The following is a 19918-nucleotide window of genomic DNA, read 5'->3' as shown; positions in this document are numbered from 1 at the left end:
CGCTGTGTGTGAGCAGAACCTTTTTACGTTCCGAAACAGAGAAACGGATTCTAGAAACAAATTTAGACGACTGCGTGGCTGCAGGTCTCCCGTTTCAAAACACCAACTACCTGTTTGCTGCGTGTTCCCACGTCAGAGCTCAGACGGCGGTTTCCACACCGTACCCAACAAGAAGAAGCTGTGGGACTCTCTGGATCTGTCCAACACGCTGATAGTGGAGAACGTCACGGTGGATCACTCTGGAGATTATACCTGCACGGTTTCCAGTGGGCAGATGGAGAAAAGCGCCTCAGCGTATGTTACAGTTTTCGGTGGGTACTTTGCGAGCATGTAATTGTCGCGTAATATTATTTTCGTTTAAAACGAGTTAAGAAGTGGTTCATGGGGTAAAAGAAAAAATATTCTACTTTGTAACAACAAGAACACTTACCCCTTTAAATAAAATGGCAGGATATTGAGATTCTGGTGAAAATCTTCTTCACATTCCAAAAGTTTGAACTTTAATCCCATTTGGAGTTGGTGGGAATGTTTTTGCTGCACCATGTTGAATGAACAATGCTTTTCTGCCCATAAGTGGTTTTCTGTCATCCAGTACTTCAGATTTACTCACAGGCTTCTTTAAAAAGGACTCTCATTCTTTGCGTGAATGTTTTCTGTTTGGAACTAAACTAATTATGTAAACCCCCCCCCCCCCCAAAAAAAAAACAGGGATACTCTTTATATCCTCTAGTTACTATATTTCTTAATTCTGTTTTGAAGAAAGCTAACTGGAGGTACAAAACCATCCTAAAAAAACCTCTTTAACTGTCTTTTAAAAATATTAATTTTTAGTACGGTATAAAAGTTTGGTTACAAACATGTCAAATGTTTTATTCCAACTTTTTTGAAAAACATATATTGCTTGTTTTTTTTCTACTTTACTATTATGAGCTGCTTTGTGTTGGTCGTTCACATAAAAAATCAAAACACAATGAAGCACAAGACACTGTGCCTTTTGCAATTGAGTGGAAAGTTGACACTCCCCATAAATGCTTCCGTGAGGTTGGTTAAAATAGAACGGTGACACTCTGCTCGTTTGTTTATTCCTGCAGAAATGCCCTTCATTGATATGACTGAACAATGGCCAGAGGTGTGGGAAGTGAACGTGGGCGATCAAACACCCACAGAGATCCCTGTCAGGTACTCGGCCTACCCTGATCCCAACTTGAAATGGTACGTTTACCTCGGTAGGGTTTGGACGCACCTCGTAAATTAAATGTCTCTCCCACTATTTATTTTTAATATTTCCTGTGCCATATTGACAGGTTGAAAGACGGCCAAGCTCTTGCCAAGGATAACTACAGAATAAAACACAAAGGCGACCTCCTCATCATCCGTGGCGCCGCTGAGGACGATGCAGGGACCTACACCGTGGTTCTCACCAACAAGATCACGAAACAGGAAGAGAAACGCTCCTTCAAGCTGCAGGTCAATGGTAGGTTGTATTCTGTTGTTGTTGTTGTTTTTGCCTCTTCATCGTTTCAGCTTGTTAAATCAATTTCAAAATCACGCTGTTTTTTCAAATGGTGGCTTTGACTGTTAAGTGATTGTTAAGGGGAAAATGAGTATGTAGATAAAAAAAAAAGAAAAGAAAAGAAAGGTAATTCTCCTTATTTTTAATTGATCAGAGCCAGACTCGTGGAATTAAGAAATCACTTCAATTAATGATTAATGAATGAATCAATCAATCAATCAATCAGTTTGTTATTACTGCACATTTCAGCAACAATGCAGTTCAAAGTGCTTTACAACATAAATAATGTATTGCATTGTACTGACCCATTGCACATGGTGGTGGTAGTGTGATGTTCCTGTGGCTGCTTTACGTCTACAATACCAGGATGACTTGCTGTAATTGCAACAAACATGAAGTCTGCTCTCTGGCAAAACATCCTGACGAAGAAGATGGTCAGACTATCAGTTTGTGACCTTCAGCTCAGGAAAAGTGATCCAAAGCGCTCTTGCAAGACTAACAAGAGAAAGGATTTGGATTGGCCTAGACAAAGTCCTGGCCCAAATTTGATTTAACTCCCGTGACACATTTTGTCCCTCGTTGAAAACTTTGCAAATTTGCTGAATTGAAACAAATCTACAAAGAGGTGTGGGCCAAATGTACTTCACAGGGACGTAAAAAAAACAAACCCAGTCCCAGTTATCTTGAACCGTTCGGGGCAAGTGTTGCTGCTAATTCTAAAAGATTGAAGAAAAGTCAAATCTATAAAGGGGCAAATGCTTTTTAACAACACTGCGTTTTGTCAAGACGCGTTGGAAACTTGTCTGTACTGTCTTCCACAGTGCCTCCTAAGATAATCGAGAAAGGGAGCGGCTACAGCGACGAGTACGAGTATGGCAAAAGCACCACCCTGTGGTGCACCGCCCGCGGCATTCCCACACCGGAGTACATCCAGTGGCAGTGGATGTCCAAGGAAGACTGTCCCTGGGCCTTCTTGTAAGTCGCCCTTTTCTATCACCCCGTGTTTCTGTATGGAGGAGAGGAGAGAGTTGTTTTTCTGAATTCGAGCTGCGGTGACTTTCCCCTCAGCCGGTCCTTGTCTGCAACTTGTTGATTTACCAGAGGAATAGCTGCTTTCGTGATGTTGACGAAAAGACGAGACGGCACAATGAGAGTGCACTCTGACCTTGATGCAGATCGGCGGATGTGATTCGTTCCCGCCTCAATGTCCATTTTTAGAACAACATCAATTATTGGGACTCAGAATGTTCTCAAATGTGCTCAAACATGAATCCGCACAACAATTATTGTAGTTTCGGCCGGTTTAGTTCGCAGCTTTGTCCATGTGCATCCTGGACGTCTTTTTTTTTTTTTTTTATTTTATTTTTTGTGGGTTACACAACATCCTCAGTGAATTCAGCAGTGATTTGGCAAGTGTTGACAGAAAGAAGACAGTCTGTGTGCCTCTGAGATGAGGTTTTGACCAGAGAAGGCCGGCAGCTCGTTTCTTATCTTCTGCCTACACAGCCGAGTGTTTCCTCAGTCCAGATCCACATTTCCTGTTGTTCCTGTCGGAGTCACTTTAAAAAGAAAGCGCGTTTCCCTGATGGAGCTGTCTCTCCTCTTGGGTGCATTCTTTTCCCTGTTATCTTTCAATTTTACAACCTTGTTTGAGACAATACTCATCAGTTTTCCGCCATTTTTCACTAAAGCACAACTTGTTCAAGTACAACTATTTTGATGTTTTGAGATTAAAAATAAATAAATCTTTTTCTGTTCTGGTGTTCAGAAACAACATTCTGCAGTGACATTTTGATGACCTCAACCGCTGGTCATTTGGCCTAATCAAAGTCACTGATACTATGGATGCAGCGTTTTTGTCATATTTTTGTCAGTAAGCTCTGACATTTGGCTGTTATTTCTGGTTGTTTGTTGGATGGAGTTTTCTCCTATTTAAAGGAGAGGAGCTGCTCTGTAAAGTCTAATGAAACTATAACTTGTGGGGTTCCCCAAGGTTTGTTACTTGGTAAGCTTGAGATTTAAATTTTATGTATCACTCCCAGCAAGCATTATTTGGGTTATTTGCCGTGTTCCACGTTGATATGCAAGTGATATTTTCTCAGATTATAATGCACAGCAGATTTTCTAAACATTTTATGGATCATAAAGAACTGCAAACGGTCATTCTTTGAATGTGCAGCATTAAGTGTTCACATGTACTAAAATCAAAAGCTATTTCAATCAAAAACATCTTAACAGACAGAGTTACATGTTAACATAGAACCTTCTTTGATATCACAGCACAATTCTTGATCCGTTGAACTTGTGAGTTTGTGGAAAGTTTCTGCTTGAATTTCTCTGCAGGATGTCAAAAAACCTTCACAGAGCTGCTGGTTTGATATGAACTGCATTCCACCCTCAGATCTTCTGCTTGAGGAAACTCCAAAGGTTCTCAATAGGGTTGAGGTCAGAGGTCAGAGGAGGATGGTGACCACACCATGAGTTTCTCCACTTTTACGCCCATAGCAGCCAATGACACAGTGGTTTTCCTTGCAGCATGAGATGGTTCATTGTCATGATGAAGATGATTTTGCTACTGAAGGTTCAGCTCTTCTTTTTGAACCATGAAAGAAAGTGATCAGTCAGAAAGTCCATATACTTTGCTGAGGTCATTTTCACACCTTCATGGACTCTGAAGGGGCCGACCAATGATTCTCTCCCCTTGATTTGAGCCCAAAGCATGACTCCACCACCTCCTTGCTGACATCACAGTCGTGTTGGGATGTGGTGGCCGTCCACCACCAATCTGCTACTGGATCCATCTGGACCATCCAGGGTTGCACAGCAGTCATCAGTGAACAAGTGTGTTTGAAAATTAATCTTCATGTACGGTTGGACCCACTGCCACCGTTTCTGCTTGTGAGCTCTGGTTAGGGTAATCTAATAATAGGTTGATGTACCACAAGCCTCTGGAGGATCCTCCACCTTGAGGCTCCAGAGGCACCAGCAGCTTCAAATCACCGTTTGCTGCTTTGTAAGGGCATTTTAACAGCTGCTCTCGTAATATGATGAATTTGTCTAACAGAAACCTTCCTCATTATGCCTTTATCTGTACAAACCCATCTTTGTTCTGAATCAGCTACAAATCTCTTCACAGTGCGATAACGTTTCAGTTTTCATTAAGTATCTAATGTTTTCATATCTTGTCATACGGCACTTCACTATCTGATGATTTTCTTCAGCAGAGATCCTTTCTCTTTCCCATATTGCTTGAAACCTGTGGCCTGTTTAATAATGTGGAACATCCTTCTTAAGTAGATTTTCTTTAATTGAGTTCACCAGACAAACTAATCAACCAGCTCTCTGAAATTAATTGTAGTGATTCAAAGAGCCCTGACACACAATACCATCTAAAAATTTAATAGCACAACAAAAAATGTAACCTTTATGACACTTAAATCCAATTTGCATAATAATTTGGAACACGGTATAATGATATGCTTTACCATTTTTATATTTTTTTTCTCACATTCAGTTGATGGGCTTTTCTATGGGCTTTATCGATAAAACTATTGACCAGACTGCAATGTTTACAAGTCATACAGAAAGCCGCAGCCAAGTTATTAACACAAGAATAACACCCGTTTCATGTTCATTACGTTGGCTTGCTGTAGTATTCAAAACAGATTTCAAAATGATAACGCTTATATGTAAAGCAGAGAAGGAAGTGACTCCGGTGTATTTATTTGTTGGTATTATTCTATGTCCTGTGACTTGGATTTTTGTTACCGTTAAATCCTGTTCTGTGCTTTGTGACTACATCAGTGAAAACTGTGTTACAAATAAATCATTCATTCATTCATTCATTCACATGCTTTTTGTTCTGTGAATCAGACCAGGACTGAACAACACTGAGGAGCTGCTGAGGAACTGCACAGCCTGGAAAAATGTCTCCATCGGCGGCGGCGTTCGCGACCACGTAGAAGTCACCGACCGCGTCGATCGAACTCAAAATGTGAGTAATTCACCGGTTGCATTCCTTTTCATCTTATATCTCCCGTGAACCCCTAGTCTTTGTCATGTGAAAATATGGAATGAAAACTGCAAATTAAAATGAACCTCTTTGTTTGTAGAAATTTATCAGTGCGTTGAAGATTCAGAAAGCTGAGACTCATGCCCTCTACAGATGCAAGACTGCCAACAAAGTAGGAAGGGATTCAAGGAACATCTTTTTCCGTGTCACACGTAAGATTTGTGTCTTCTCTTGTGTTTGTTTCATGCAGTCTTTGCTAAATCTGAGCTCAGTTTTAGCTAAATCTGAGCTTCATCCACCTGTTCAGCAGATGAACAGGCACCAACCTTGTTCATCTGCTGCTTCCAGGAGTGATTCTGCAACAAAGAAATGCACTATATTAAAAATAGTGCATTTTTAATATTTTACCATTTTGTCACTTTTAAACCACAGACCTCAATGTAACTTTATGTGATCAGTGACGTGCGGTGAGGTTCATAGCTGGTGAGGCACTGACGTCATCAGAATCAGATTTGCAAATACAGTAGATGAATAGATTGACAGCAGTTTACAGGTTATGTTTCACGGGACAGAAGGTTAACCGCCGGTTAACCTTCTGTCCCGTAGTCTGAAAACCTTTCAGCTCCGGCGTTGGTCTTCCTTTGGTTATTATCTCCTGCTTCGATTGAAAGTCCACTTGAGAAAACTTTTTTAGTGTTGTAATGTAGTCATCCATGTCGAAAGTCGGGATAAGCGAGAGGAAAAAAATCACTATCTCTATTATAATCTATCGCTGCACTTGACTTGCTTCCCGAATCGTTTAGCCTAGCTCGCTGTCACTTACTCGGCAGTTGAGGAGTGAACAAGACGAACGTCTGGGATCTTGAGCGCCCCCTGCCATGAGGCAAGAGAACTGTCTGCCTCACCTCGAACCTGTTCTCTGCCGTTTATAATCGCTCATTACACGAAACACGTTACACAAACACAGTTGGTGACAAAAAGCACTGTACATTATATACATAAGCTAAATTATTGGAAATAAGTTCACATATTAAATTTGTTTAAACCATTTTTTTGACGCCGTACAGCAACATGCTCTCTCCGCTTAGCAGCCCGCGCAGAGCCAGGGGTTGCGCAATGAGGCAGAGCTCGCTGCTGCCTCACCGGCATCGGAATGGGAAAATAAAAAAATTCAGCGACTTTGAACAAATAAAAATCGAAATTGGTGAAGCTACATGAAAAATAAATATTTTTTAGTACAAACCACCGGATGAATATAACAATTTAAATTACTTTATGATTATATATTTTCTTTCTTTCCATGATGGCTGGTGAGGCACTGCCTCACCTGCCTCCCCTGACCGCACGTCACTGTATGTGATAGTCCAACACAAAATATTAGTCATCCATGTGAGATAACCAATGTTGTACATCTCCTATATACTTCACTATCCCTTTTGATGCTTTGAAAAGATGACCACACTTCACTGCTTCTCTGCTTCAGTTAAAATTCACACAATCCTTTGCTGCGTCACTCACCGCCACATGACCAAACTCCTCTTCTCCCTTACAGATACTTACTGTAACAAGATGGAAATAAATATTGGCTTTTAATACCGGCCCATTTTTATTTATTTATTTACACCGATGTGTAAAACAAACAAACAAACAAACAAACAAACAAACAATAAAGCTAATATCGGCCAGTACTAATGTTAGTGCCAATATATCGTGAATCCCTAATATGCACAACATTCTTCACACACTTGCTAGAGTCTTGTTGCCAATAGTTTTTGAAAATTTTGTTTCCTTTTGCTTCCACTTCAAATGTTCTGGGGTTTGGGCTTCACATGCTGAAAAATCTCAATGAAACACTTTAAAGTTTGTAGTTCTAAGGTGACAAAATGAACACTTTTGCAAGGCACTGTTACTTGTCTGATCTGCGATTTGTACCCCTTTAGGTGACCTGGAGGTGAGCATGTCTCCCTCCGATAAGCCTATGAAGCAGGACGACGTGGTCCTGCGGTGTAAAGCGGACAATCTGCTGTACGACCAACTGGCCTGGTTCCGGGTCACTAACCTGTCCCCATCAGAGCTGGCCGAGTCCACCCGGCCCTGCCACTCGCTGACTCTGCAGCCCCTGCCGCAGGCCGTGCTGTCCAATCTCCAGGGCAACATCACCCTGGACCTGAAGCTGCCCAACGCATCCCGTCAGGATGAGGGCCTCTACGCCTGCCAGGTGAAGAACATCAAGTCGGCAAAGAGCACCTGCATTCTCCGCCATCTGTTCCTCAAAGGTTTGCGTGGCTCGAATCTCAGAAAACGTATTTCTGACTTTGATCAGAGAAACTGATTTGATGACTGATTGTTGTTTCTCACATTTGACTTCCTTAGATCTCGAGGCTGCAAGAATACGTAACAATTTCACCGACCAAAAGGTCAACGTGAGTGCGACCATCACCCTTCACTGTGACGCCGTTGGGACGCCAAACCCGACAGTAGTGTGGACCAAAAACAACCACACGGTGGAGAAGGGCTCAGGTAGGACGATTGCTGCCCCGCACACCCGTCGCCTCACAAGTCACCACATTTAATGCACCAAGCCTGTTCATCTGCTGCCTCCAGGTGTGATTCTGCAACAAAACAACCTGATGATTCAGCGCGTGAAGAAGGAGGACGGCGGTCTGTACACGTGTGCGGCATGCAACAGCCGTGGCTGTGATACCGCACAGGCCTATCTGAGTGTTGAAGGTCAGTCTGTGCTACCGCTGGCACCAAATGCAGTTTGCTTCTTCGCCAAGATGGATTTGGAACAACACTGCAAAAACACAAAATCCTACCTGGTAGTTTGGTCTAGCGTCTGGTGCAAAGTTACAAGTGAAATAATCGGTCACTTTTTATAAATCTTACAAAATTATTGACTCTAAGCAAGCTCCTATCTCACTGAAAAATTACTTGGAAGTTAGTTTTATCTTATTTCAAGTGTACAAAGATATTCACACAAGAAACGTGACCAAAAATACTTGGTAAGATTTTGTGTTTTTGCAGTGCACCTTCTGGAAGTTGTATGGTCGTTTGTGTGTTTAGCTATGAAGCACATGGGAATCCTTCACTGTAAAGACAGACAGCTGAAAATCGTAGCGGGAAATCTAAATCAGATGATTAGCTTGTAATGGGTCAAAGTTCACAACTAGATCCAAATGGGAATCTAGTGAACATTCAAAATGACCTGAAACGTAGCTGATCGCAGTGAGCTTTATAAACGACTTTTTATTATTCTTGTGTGAATTTTGTGTCTTTTTGTGATTGTTTTCAGTCTCTCTTCATAGTTCCTCCTTTCAGTCTGTCATATTCCTCCCTTTGCATAAGAGCTTTGAGGCCCCTTCACCCACTGGGCATCTGGGACCTGTGCCCAGTTAGCCAGCTCAGTGATGCACCCATGGCTCCCAGTAGGGAAAATTTAATGAGAAAATTTTTCACCCTTTATCTTTTTTTTTTCTTCTTCTTTTGAAAACACCCACAAGTGATTCATTTTTATCCCTTGACGTCAAGGTTTTCCCACTTCACGTTACACTTATAACATCTTTGATATCAAAGACAGCAAGAATAACTTTGCTTCCGCATGACAGGAAGTTGGCCCAGTTAACGCACATCCTCCTGGGAGTTTCTGAATCCAAAACAATGAGGAGACTGCAGGACAAAGGGAGAGGCCAGCCCTGCCCCAGCCTCAGCCTCGACTCTGTTGTCTGTGCCTTTCTGTCCCAAACGCAGAGACGGAGCAAAGACAACAAACAAACAAACATGCTAACTAGGAGGGCCTACGTGATCCTGTCCCTGTACGCAGAAGATGGACCAGGTTAAGGGATCTCACAGCTCTGTTCTGGTGCATGTAAAGATAATAATCCAGGCTCACGTTGTTCAGTCTTCTGAAAAGGGAATCTCTGGTATGAGATTTTTCAGTGTGACATGCTCACATGAAGGAAGTGGGCAAAAAGAAAAGAATGCATGGTTTTTAATATTTCGTTTTACAAATAAAAATAGGAAAAGTAGGACATAGATTTGTATTCAGCCCCACCACAAGCGCCTCTAGTTTCTAGAACTGAAGAAGTTACGACTTGAAGTTTTTTGGGGGGTAAATCTACACCACCTTTTCACATCTAGAAATAAAAAAAAACTATCGTCTTCTTTGCACAATATGTTGCTGGAATTCTTGAGAAAACAGACGAATTCTTGTACAATTTTGAGTTATATAATAATCTTAATACCGTCGCCCAATATTTTAAATGATATGCCTATTACAGACAGCTATTCAGTGGAAAATGTCTGTCCGTTAAGCACATATTTCAGCTACAGATTAAATTTATGTAACTCGAGTGGTAACTATGTGGCCTACAATGTACTTACATTCTATGAGAAAAATACAAAAGAAACACTGTGACCTTATCTGTGGAGTTATGTGAATAATATTCTTTGTCCTTCCAATCAGTCACATGAATGACATATGAATTGTTCCCCACAAGAAGAAAAAAAAATGGATCTGGAATGAAGGGGGGAAAAAATCCCCTGATATTGTCCCAGACCACCCTTCCCTTAGAAAACGAAAGAATACACATGACTCCTTCAACCCTTTCTGACCCACCCACCGCAAAAAAACATTTTGGTAGCGGAGATGTGGTCTGTTGTAGCTTGTAGTGACACCCTACTGCGTGTCTGATTGGCCTTTTCCAAGTTGTTTTTGGCCAAAGCCGTTCGCCCTGACTCCAGGGTATTTGTTATGACTGGATAAAATATCAGTTTGCTTACAGTCCAGATTCCAGCTGTCTCCTTCCTTCAACCAGACCTCAGACGTTCACACGTACGAGCCAAATACAATGACGGAAAACCTCCCTGAATATCACGCAACGCCACATCGACATTCTGATTCAAACTCTGGTCACTAAACTCAGTCGCTGGGCTTGATAAGTACCTGTGAATTGCCCCTTCAGTAGCGTTGTTTGTGTATTTTTCAGGTGCAGAGGAGAAGACTAACGTGGAGCTGATTGTTCCCATTGGCTCGGTGGTCATAGCCATGTTTTTCTGGCTTTTGATCGTCTTCGTCATCCGTGGGCGAAAGAGAGTAAGTAACCTTTGACGCTCCCGTCAGTACTAAAAAAAATAAAAAAAAATCAGCAGAGCACGCTCATGTGCACAAGCGGCCACAATTGCAGAGCGTGTATGATTGATTAGAGGGGACTGGTTTGGCTCTGGGAGGACACTATCTTTTGTTGTCCAGAAACAACGAGTCCGCACTCAGCTCCCCTAAGTCACGTAAGCCTGCAAACAGCGACTGGGCCCCATTTATCAGAATCAGCAGCCGAGTCACTGGAAACCTGCCTGGACAGTTTATTGTACAGGGAAGGCAGAGTTGAGACAAACAGGAGCTTATTAACTCTTAGTTTACCTCTTTGACATCTCCTCTTTGCTTTTCCAGCCAACTAGAGACCTGAAGACCGGCTACCTGTCCATGATCCTGGACTCGGAGGACATGCCCATGGACGAGCAGTGTGAGAGGCTCACATACGACGCGAACAAATGGGAATTTCCTCGAGACAGGCTGAAGCTCGGTAAGACGTGATCGTCATGAAGTCTGTGGAACATCGAGAAAGGGTCCCTCTAGACGGGCCGGTTTGGATTAAAACCAAAACGAGAGTGCATCAGATATCCAGATCACATCACGTTGTGAGGACATTATTTTTAATTTAGGACAATCAAGTGCAGTATGATCAAACTCGAATCATTCACTTTGTTACCCCAACACAATACCCATTGAGGTAGTTGATGGCCAGTCTGCATGGACAAAAAAAAAAAAAGTTTTATGCAATCACACGGCACAGTTGCCAAAATTTCTGCCTTTGTTTGTGTTCGAGGGGATAAAAGATGACCTGATTTCCAAAAGGGAAAGAGGAGGAAAAATGCCGTGAAGCAGCGTCAGGAAATCCTCATATTCATGCAGGATACAGAAAATCTCATAAGAATTTTCCAGTGTTCATGATGCAAAAAGCTTCAGCATCAGAATATTTGTCAACCTGCCTCGGCTTGTCCGTGCTGCACGCTCCCCACTGGATGAACGTGGAGCAGATCATCCGTGATGCCGCAGCGACAGCACAGCCATAGACAATGAAGGGATGGAGTTTGTGGGGAGGAAACGAAGTTGGGCACTAACCCATTTTAAGCCACCGGTCACAATAGTGACCAAGAAATTAATTTCACTTTCCAGGACTCCAAAAGAAAACTTACTGATTAAATTTTCAGTTAATATTCAGCAAATATTGAAAGTTTAAAGTGTTTAGATAATACTGATGCATCATCACGTTTAGAGTAAATTATCACATAACCAGAGCTGTTTATATCTTGGTTGCACCTTGGCGAGAGGAAGACTGCCTCAAACCTCCCAAAGAAGAGGCTAACAACGTGTGTTTAAGTAAACATACCACATACGATCATCTTTAAAGTGTCTAGTTATGATATTCACCTTTGCACTTACAGAACTTGTTTTGGTGTGTGAGCAGGATGTGTGAACATGATGACGGTCACAATAGTGACCAGTGGGACAATACATATAACTTAGGTACGCTTATTTAAATACATACCATATTCTTCCAATTCCAAACTTCTTCCTTTTTAAGATTCATTTTGAGTGTGGTCCTTGATTTGTTGTTGATGGTCAGACAAAGTATACAACAATGTAGTTGTGAGAAAGATGGAATCCTTACTGGTTTTGGTAGTGGTGGCTTAGATTTTGAATGCATATGATCCGTTCATGGGAAAAGAGGATGATCTCCCCCTTCACCAGTCACGTGGCACTCTGTTACCACCTTCAAAAGTTTATGATGAAGAGACAACTGTCTCTTTGATGTACCCTTTAAAATTAAAGAGGATCAAATGAGGCTCTGACACAAGATGACACTGGGAATCGAACCCGTGACGTCCGCGTCGAGGACTAAAGCCTCCAAGTGTGGGGCGTGCTAACTCCCTGCGCCACCACAGCACACCCTGTCTTATGCAAAGGTTTGGCACAAAGTCAGTAGGTCATGGAAATCGATCTCAAACGGACACTTCTCTTCCAGAGGTGACCAAGACGCTTACTCGTCAGTGAATGCAAGAATCATTTCCAGAGATGTTGCTTTTGCACCGCTCATGCCTGGGAGAAATTCAAGGCTGTATTGCACATTGAGTGCTTCAAAAAAGATCATGGAAAGTAAGGAGGGGATGAAATAACCCAGAATGGAAGAATATCAAAGTCACCAAATGGTGAGAAGGAGCCAAACAACGGGCCTTTGATTCCAGGCTTTGGGGTCCAGTATCCTGCAACCTTCAGGTGTGTCTCTGGTCCAACACACCTGAATTAAATGGGTGACCTCCTCAGCATGCAGTCCAGTTTTCTAGAGCCCTGCTAATCACCTGATTCAGGTGTATTGAAGGACAGATGGATGGAAAAGATCCCTGACACCGGCCCTCAATCCCTGGAGTTTAAGACCCCTGGACTAAGTTTATTAATGTATGACAGTGTGACTGACAAATATTCATGATTTTCAATAATATAAATGAAGGCCTCTACTATAGATGTTATCTTTATGATCTATGTTAATGGGATAACATAACACTACAACAGACTGAAGTTCAATATAATTATGCATAAACACTCAAATTTACCTTGGTTTAGAATATACAGATTTGTACTTTACGGAGCAAATGTTGCACTAAAGTTATGCTGTGACAAGAGATAACACCATATTATCCCACCGGTCACAATTGTGACCGATCATAAAACACACTTTTTCATATATTTTTTCACACTTTTTGAAATTATTTCCCCTTGATTAGTTCAAGTCCAAACATCCAAACATTTAAACCCAAATGAGTAAATTTGGGTTTAAGTGGGCTAAGACAAAAAAGAAGTAAGAAAAAAAGGGAAGGGAGGAAGGAAGGAAATTAAGTTGGTCACTGAGAAGGAAAGGGAGGAAGGAAAGGAATTCTTTACAGTCAATTAAAAATAGTAAAATCCTACTTGGAAATATATCAAATCTTGCTTCATGCTCTCTAGACAGATGATGAAGACAAATAAATACCACAGCAAACACTGACTGTTGTCTATGGCTCTTACTTTTTGATGAAGGTGAACCTCTGGGACGAGGGGCATTTGGTCAAGTTGTAGAAGCAGCCGCCTTTGGCATTGAGAAAGCTACTACATGCACCACTGTAGCAGTCAAGATGCTGAAAGGTGAGTATTTTCTCTTCCTTTCTTGGGAAAAAAAAAGAAGCTCTTACTGCAATAGAAATCTTAACACATAAGGAGCTGTTTCATTTTGTTACAGAGGGAGCTACAACCAGTGAATATCGCGCCTTGATGTCAGAGCTAAAGATTCTCATCCACATTGGACATCATCTCAATGTGGTCAACCTGCTGGGAGCTTGCACCAAGCCCGGGGGTGAGTCAGGATGCATTGATAATGAAGGAAGAATGTCTTTTTGTGTATAAACAATAGACTTTTTTTTTTGTATTCCACAAACTGATACTATTTGAGATAAATGTGTTTTTTGGCCATATTCCCAGATCTCAGTAAAGTATTTTCTAAAGGACTTTCTATCTAAGTCCTCTGGTTGTAAGTTGTCTTTCATAACATTATCCATGGCAGGTAGTCCACACAAGGCTGTAAATTAATTGTCCGATGGTGTTGGGCCACTATCGTCAACCCTTCATATCAAAGGGAAGAAAGAGAAAGTCTGCATGCTGCAACTGTAAAATTCAAATGTATGCAGATGATCTTGTTGTTTTTTTAAAAAAATGCCACCAATATGACACAAGAAGATCCAGAAGAACTTGGAGCTGTATGGTTCATTTGTCTAAATGGTTCATTGTCTAATAAACCAGTCGGTATTTTTCTTTGTCCTTTGTAGAACAAGACGTTTTTTATATCAATGGAAAGGATGAAAGCATCTTAAATCTTAAATCATGTCAGTCTAATTGTTAATTTCCATATTCATGTTTATGAGGTAGTTTTAAATTACAACTCTATGGTTATTTTTGTTTTATATTTAGTGAAACTAACTACACGATCGGGATCTCGTAATTAGCAGATGACATGTCTAATTTTATTTTTTTTCCTTTGGTGAATGCAATGTTTTGTTGCACTGTCTTTTAACCGTCTATTTTGCGCTTTGTTAAATATGGACATTAAAAAGCAGACATGAGCCTCACTAACAGTTTGGAGGCATTGCTTTCTTTTTCCTTCATGAAATTTCACATGTTTCCTCTTGCAGGACCGCTGATGGTGATTGTTGAATATTGTAAACATGGAAATCTATCCAGCTACCTGAAGAGCAAGCGTGGCGAGTACAGCCCTTACAAGGTGAGATACGGAACCCGCTTGCAGCCAGTAAAACATGGCCAACACTTTAATGTGGTTACCTGCAGCCCAGAAAAAAAAAAAATCACAACATATGCCACACATCTTAAAAGAATGCTATAGTATGAACAGCTTTTTTAGTTATTTACAACTGCAGTCATTCAAATTTCTACCTGGAGTAGAAATCTTTACTGTGAAAAATTAGGAATACTCACCGTCCCGCTTTGAGAAAATCCTGACACCGTTACACGCGCAGCAGTGTGGCTGTTTACATTTTCACCCAGCTGAAACATGTCCACGTCGCTAACACGTGCGGAGTCTGCTGATTTTATGTTGACGCGTTTCCCCGGCTGGTTCCGAAACGGCTAACCACGGTGAAATCTGCTGGCTATCAAAGCAAAGAAAGCACGCCTTTTGGGAAAAAAATAAGAGGAAATCTGGATGAGTCCGATTACACAGAGGAAGGAGTGCTGCTTCGAGAAACGGAACAAATACCGCTCAAGGATAATTTTAGCCATGGTGCACAAAGTTATCCAACCAGTACTGGTAGTAAGACGGACCAGTAGCTCCAACTTAAAGACGTCTTGCACACGCTTGTTCTTGCAAGGCTGCGGGTTTGGAGGCATACACCTTGGACAGGTTGTCAGTCCCTAGCAGGACAACACAGAGACAATTTAGAGATGTGTGGCAATACAAATTTGATGCTGTCAAAAAATCAAACGCAGCCACACAAATTAATAAAATACATTTTTGTTCAATCTTGCCGTAACGCAGGAGACAAAAAAAAAAAACAACAACAAAAAAAACGTATTATTATTATTTGCCCAAGTGGACTTTTGTGTTCATTATAAGAAAAGGTGGCTTCATCCTTGGTCTGCATCCATGAAATCCAGAAGTGTGAAGTAAACCTGGGAACGTCTGCTTTGAGATGTATGGCCCAGATTTTTTTTATTCAGGATGGCCTGGGTGATGGGTCAGCGCTCCAAACGGCTGTTTAATTTAATAAAAGTAACTGATCCCGCTCCTAAAATGAAATGTATTTTTTATTACCGTTCTGTGGCGAACAGAGAAAGCGAGCCAGTAGCCGGAGGTGGGCGCCTGCTGATGAGGATGTGACTGGAGGGGATCTGGGTTTGGGGGAAGTGGCCCAGCTGGACATCTGCACGGGAACGGCCGAAGACAAAGCTTCATGCGCCAGCGGTGACCCTAACCGAGGTTGTGAAACAAGAGGTTGCTCACCTCTTTTCACCGTTTTCATTCGTTGTGGGCAGTTTTGTCATTAAAATGTGATTCCAGAGAGCTCGGTTGACGACCATCTCACAATGGAGGACCTGATAAGCTACAGCTTCCAAGTCGCCAAAGGAATGGAGTTCCTGTCTTCTCGAAAGGTAAGAACATTTGGTGTCTCTGCAGTCATTTAGGCCTCCAAACTGGAGGACATGACGTCTTAATTTCTCTGCTTTAAATACAATTTGACTTTACTCTCCTCTGCAGTGCATTCACAGGGACCTAGCAGCCAGAAACATTCTGCTCTCAGAGAATAACGTGGTGAAAATATGCGACTTTGGTCTTGCTAGAGATGTCTACAAAGACCCAGACTATGTTCGCAAGGGAGATGTGAGTCTTCTGAACTCATGCATGGAGTTAAAACCATATAGTTGAACTAGATGGTTTAGTAAAACTTGTAATTTTTTGCTGTTATTACAGGCCCGCCTCCCTCTAAAGTGGATGGCTCCTGAGACCATTTTTGACCGAGTCTATACAACTCAAAGTGACGTTTGGTCCTTTGGAGTTCTGCTCTGGGAGATCTTTTCCTTGGGTAAGCCTAACTCTAGCCCCACGTTGCAGCATGCATGTAGACCTCTGTGTTTCCGTAACAACCATCTGTCTCTCCTACAGGGGCTTCTCCCTATCCGGGTGTTTGCATCGACGAGTCTTTCTGCAGGAGGCTCAAGGAAGGCACAAGGATGAGACCTCCAGAATATGCCACCACCGAAATGTGAGTTCTAGCTGAAAAATAGCCACGGCGGGGGGCACAGAACGGCGCATCTCGGCTTCAACCCGCGTTCTCTTTGTGGTCCAAACAGATACCAGACCATGTTGGACTGCTGGATGGATCGGCCTACAGACAGGCCCACGTTTGCAGAACTGGTCGAACATTTGGGAAATCTACTACAAGCCAGTGCACAACAGGTCTGCTCCAGACAAAACCAAAACATCCTGATTTATTTATTTTTAATTTTTTTTAATCAAGTCTTCATCACCAGGAGTTGGAAGCTGACCTGTCAGATTGTGAACATATTACTTATTAGAGTCAGTTGAATTTTTAGTCTCCTTTTTGTGTTGTGTGATCGCCACAGCTGTCCGTGGGTCTTGTTATAAAATACAGTCGATTAAATTCAAACCCGTTTAATGGAGTGTTGCAACAAAACATCTGGGAAACGTGCAGGAAATCAGGGTAAAAAAAAATGAACTGACTTTCATTTGCAGCAGAAGAGTCATAAACACGTGTGATGGCTGGAAGTTGTTAAACTATAGAAATCTTTTAAGACAAAATTAACTTTTAATTCAAGTGCGTTTGGTGGTTGAGAAATTATTTTTGAACTGAATCACTGGCGCCGCACTTTTTGTAGGTGCTGCTGGAAAAGGGCCAAAACAGGCCCACAGCATCACTCTTCCTTCAGCACAGTTAGCAGGTGCTCTTTCGTATGGCCTTTGTTTGATTGCTACCTCTGAAGGTTGATCCTAAAAATGCATCCATAGTTTTATCCAACCAAAGCATTTTGTTCCAGTTAAAGTACAAGCAGAGTAAAGATGTCTATGCTTGATTTGGTAAGACTAAAAAAACCCCAAAACATTTTCATGTCATTCTCTCTAAGCAATGTAGATGATTGGATGGTTGTTGTAGAGACGTTATGACTCCAAGTTACCCGTCTTTCCACTTGTTTTAATCTTTTTACTCATGGCAATACAAATAGGAAATTTTACATAAGTTGGTATTTTGTGATCAACATACATCTGCTCTACTTGAACACTGTTGTCTTGTGTTTCTGAGTTTAAAGAGGAAGTCGTTGATTACCACATTAGATGAATTAACTCTTATAGATGAACTACAAAACTGCCTCAGTTAATTTATTTTGTATGAATTGCTAGGAGTGCTTGTTATTTTGGCCCAAAAGTAATTTTATAAACAAACGGACTCAGTTTGGGGGACGGATGCTGCTAACATTTTCAGTGTAAGTGAATACTACAGCAGGCAAAGGTTACCTTCTCTTGTGTTTTCAAATGTCTTTATTTGAGTAGCTTCAAGTAAACGTGACAAGCACTGTATGTTGCTTCTTATCTCTAAAGTTTAAGATTGTAATTGCACAATTGCTTAAGTGAGTGTGTGTTTGAAGTTATGCTACATAAATCCTCTTTCTCTCCAGGATGGGAAGGATTATATCCCCCTGACAGCCGGCGAAGCAGAAGGATGCCTACTGTCCTCTGAGCCAAAGAGTCCCTACGGCTGCCCTCAAAATGGGGAAACCCTGGAAACCCACTACGACATCCCATCATCCCTTGGGTCAGCGTGATTCTCTCATCATCCCACCATTGGTTAGTGTCAGTGGTGCTTCACTGACCTGTCCTTCGTCCACAGGCTGTCCCAGCAGAGCAAGAGATGCAGTCGGTCTCTCAGTGTCAAGACATTTGAAGACATTCCTCTGGCGCACAGCAGCGTCATGGTGAGCCCTGGTCGCCCATTCATTTCTGCTCCGTCTTTAAATTTATTTTAGTAGATGCCAGCTGCAAACACTCCATAACAGCCAAAGATTGGGACGTGCTCTCGTTCAGTTGTCTGGTCATCGCAATTGGCTTTCATCAAAACGTACTCACATCCTTGGACATGATCATTTATCCCACTTCTGACGCCAAATTTGTAGGAAAAATTTTAATTTCCCCTTAAATACACCTAACGTACTTATAGGTGCCATGGTGAAGAGCTATTTAGTGTTAATTACTTCAGCAGTCAGTGGTCTTAATGTTCTTACCTGAGGAGTCTTTGTTTATTTGTCATGACTCAAACATTTCAAAATTGTTGGCTCTTCTGCAGGAGGGTCACACGGACAGTGGGATGGGCTTCTCTCCAGAGGAAGTAAAGTGTTTAAATCAACAGCTCCCAACTACACCCAATTTCAGGTAAGTGAATAAACTAAATCACATAATAATATGTAATACTTTGTTGCCGTAGAGTAGTTTTCCTTTTCTTTTACTTTCCTAATTTGTATTGCCTTTGATTTGAACTCTTAGCCAATTGCTCCGCTGCAAAAGCAAAGAGTCCGTGGCGTCCGAGTCATCCAATCAGACGAGCGGATATCAGTCAGGGTACCACTCTGACGACACAGACACTCCAATCTATGCAAACGAGGAGGTCATCATGAAGCACAACATGCTGAAGAAGCCTCCGCTGCCCAAGATGGCGGACAAGTTCAGCGCCGAGATCCGCTACAGCACGCCGCCTGTCTGACCCTGTGCGCTCCTCACCTGTTAGACCTCGAGTTCCCTCGCTGTATAGAATATTTATCCTTTTCATGAGTATTGCAGTCAAGGATCGATGACAGAAGACATGTCTGGAATTGCAGTGGCGTTGGGGCTTTCTGGGAAACGCAGCAAGTCAGAACGGAACAAGGACGGTTGTATGATAAGATTTTCTTCGTCTCTCTTTGGACAACCGGAGGAATGGACATTTCTGGACACGCCCACTTCCTGACGCACAATCCACAAACTTCCTCTACTGCAGGATGTGTATCTGGCATTTTAGATAAATAAGTCAGGAAGTTTCTTTTTTTTTTTTTTCCTCCTTTCTTTCGTACCGTAAACTTTATTTTGTCCGCACATTGAATGGCCAGTTCTCACATCAGCGTTTTTTGGAGCACATTTGTACATTTCTATTATTCACTTTCCTTTCAGTACTTTTATTAAAAGCAGATGACTAAACCTAAATTTATTGTAACTAGTTTTATAAAAATTAAAATACTCACCACCTGC

General features: G+C 41.8%; 1 protein-coding gene across 3 annotated transcripts in view; it reads left to right on the top strand.

Annotated features, from left to right (window-relative positions):
- Positions 1 to 19918, top strand: part of kdr (kinase insert domain receptor (a type III receptor tyrosine kinase)) — a 27481-nt gene extending 7563 nt beyond the window's left edge. For all 3 annotated transcript variants that reach the window (XM_044129088.1, XM_044129087.1, XM_044129089.1), the window contains 24 exons: positions 137 to 311; positions 1092 to 1212; positions 1305 to 1474; positions 2335 to 2488; positions 5387 to 5507; positions 5626 to 5737; positions 7466 to 7801; positions 7899 to 8045; positions 8130 to 8255; positions 10514 to 10620; positions 10975 to 11107; positions 13660 to 13764; positions 13859 to 13972; positions 14805 to 14893; positions 15958 to 16105; positions 16187 to 16278; positions 16385 to 16507; positions 16598 to 16709; positions 16790 to 16889; positions 16978 to 17083; positions 18319 to 18455; positions 18531 to 18615; positions 18984 to 19069; positions 19181 to 19918. In XM_044129088.1, coding sequence (XP_043985023.1) covers positions 137 to 311; positions 1092 to 1212; positions 1305 to 1474; positions 2335 to 2488; positions 5387 to 5507; positions 5626 to 5737; positions 7466 to 7801; positions 7899 to 8045; positions 8130 to 8255; positions 10514 to 10620; positions 10975 to 11107; positions 13660 to 13764; positions 13859 to 13972; positions 14805 to 14893; positions 15958 to 16105; positions 16187 to 16278; positions 16385 to 16507; positions 16598 to 16709; positions 16790 to 16889; positions 16978 to 17083; positions 18319 to 18455; positions 18531 to 18615; positions 18984 to 19069; positions 19181 to 19397 — 3216 coding nt within the window. In that variant the 3' untranslated portion in view covers positions 19398 to 19918. The remainder of the gene's footprint in view (positions 1 to 136; positions 312 to 1091; positions 1213 to 1304; positions 1475 to 2334; positions 2489 to 5386; positions 5508 to 5625; positions 5738 to 7465; positions 7802 to 7898; positions 8046 to 8129; positions 8256 to 10513; positions 10621 to 10974; positions 11108 to 13659; positions 13765 to 13858; positions 13973 to 14804; positions 14894 to 15957; positions 16106 to 16186; positions 16279 to 16384; positions 16508 to 16597; positions 16710 to 16789; positions 16890 to 16977; positions 17084 to 18318; positions 18456 to 18530; positions 18616 to 18983; positions 19070 to 19180) is intronic.

This window comes from Gambusia affinis, linkage group LG10 (assembly GCF_019740435.1).
Source record: "Gambusia affinis linkage group LG10, SWU_Gaff_1.0, whole genome shotgun sequence".
Lineage (NCBI taxonomy): Eukaryota > Metazoa > Chordata > Actinopteri > Cyprinodontiformes > Poeciliidae > Gambusia > Gambusia affinis.
The sequence above is the reverse complement of the archived record's forward strand: the minus strand, read 5'-3'. Positions and strand labels throughout refer to the sequence as shown.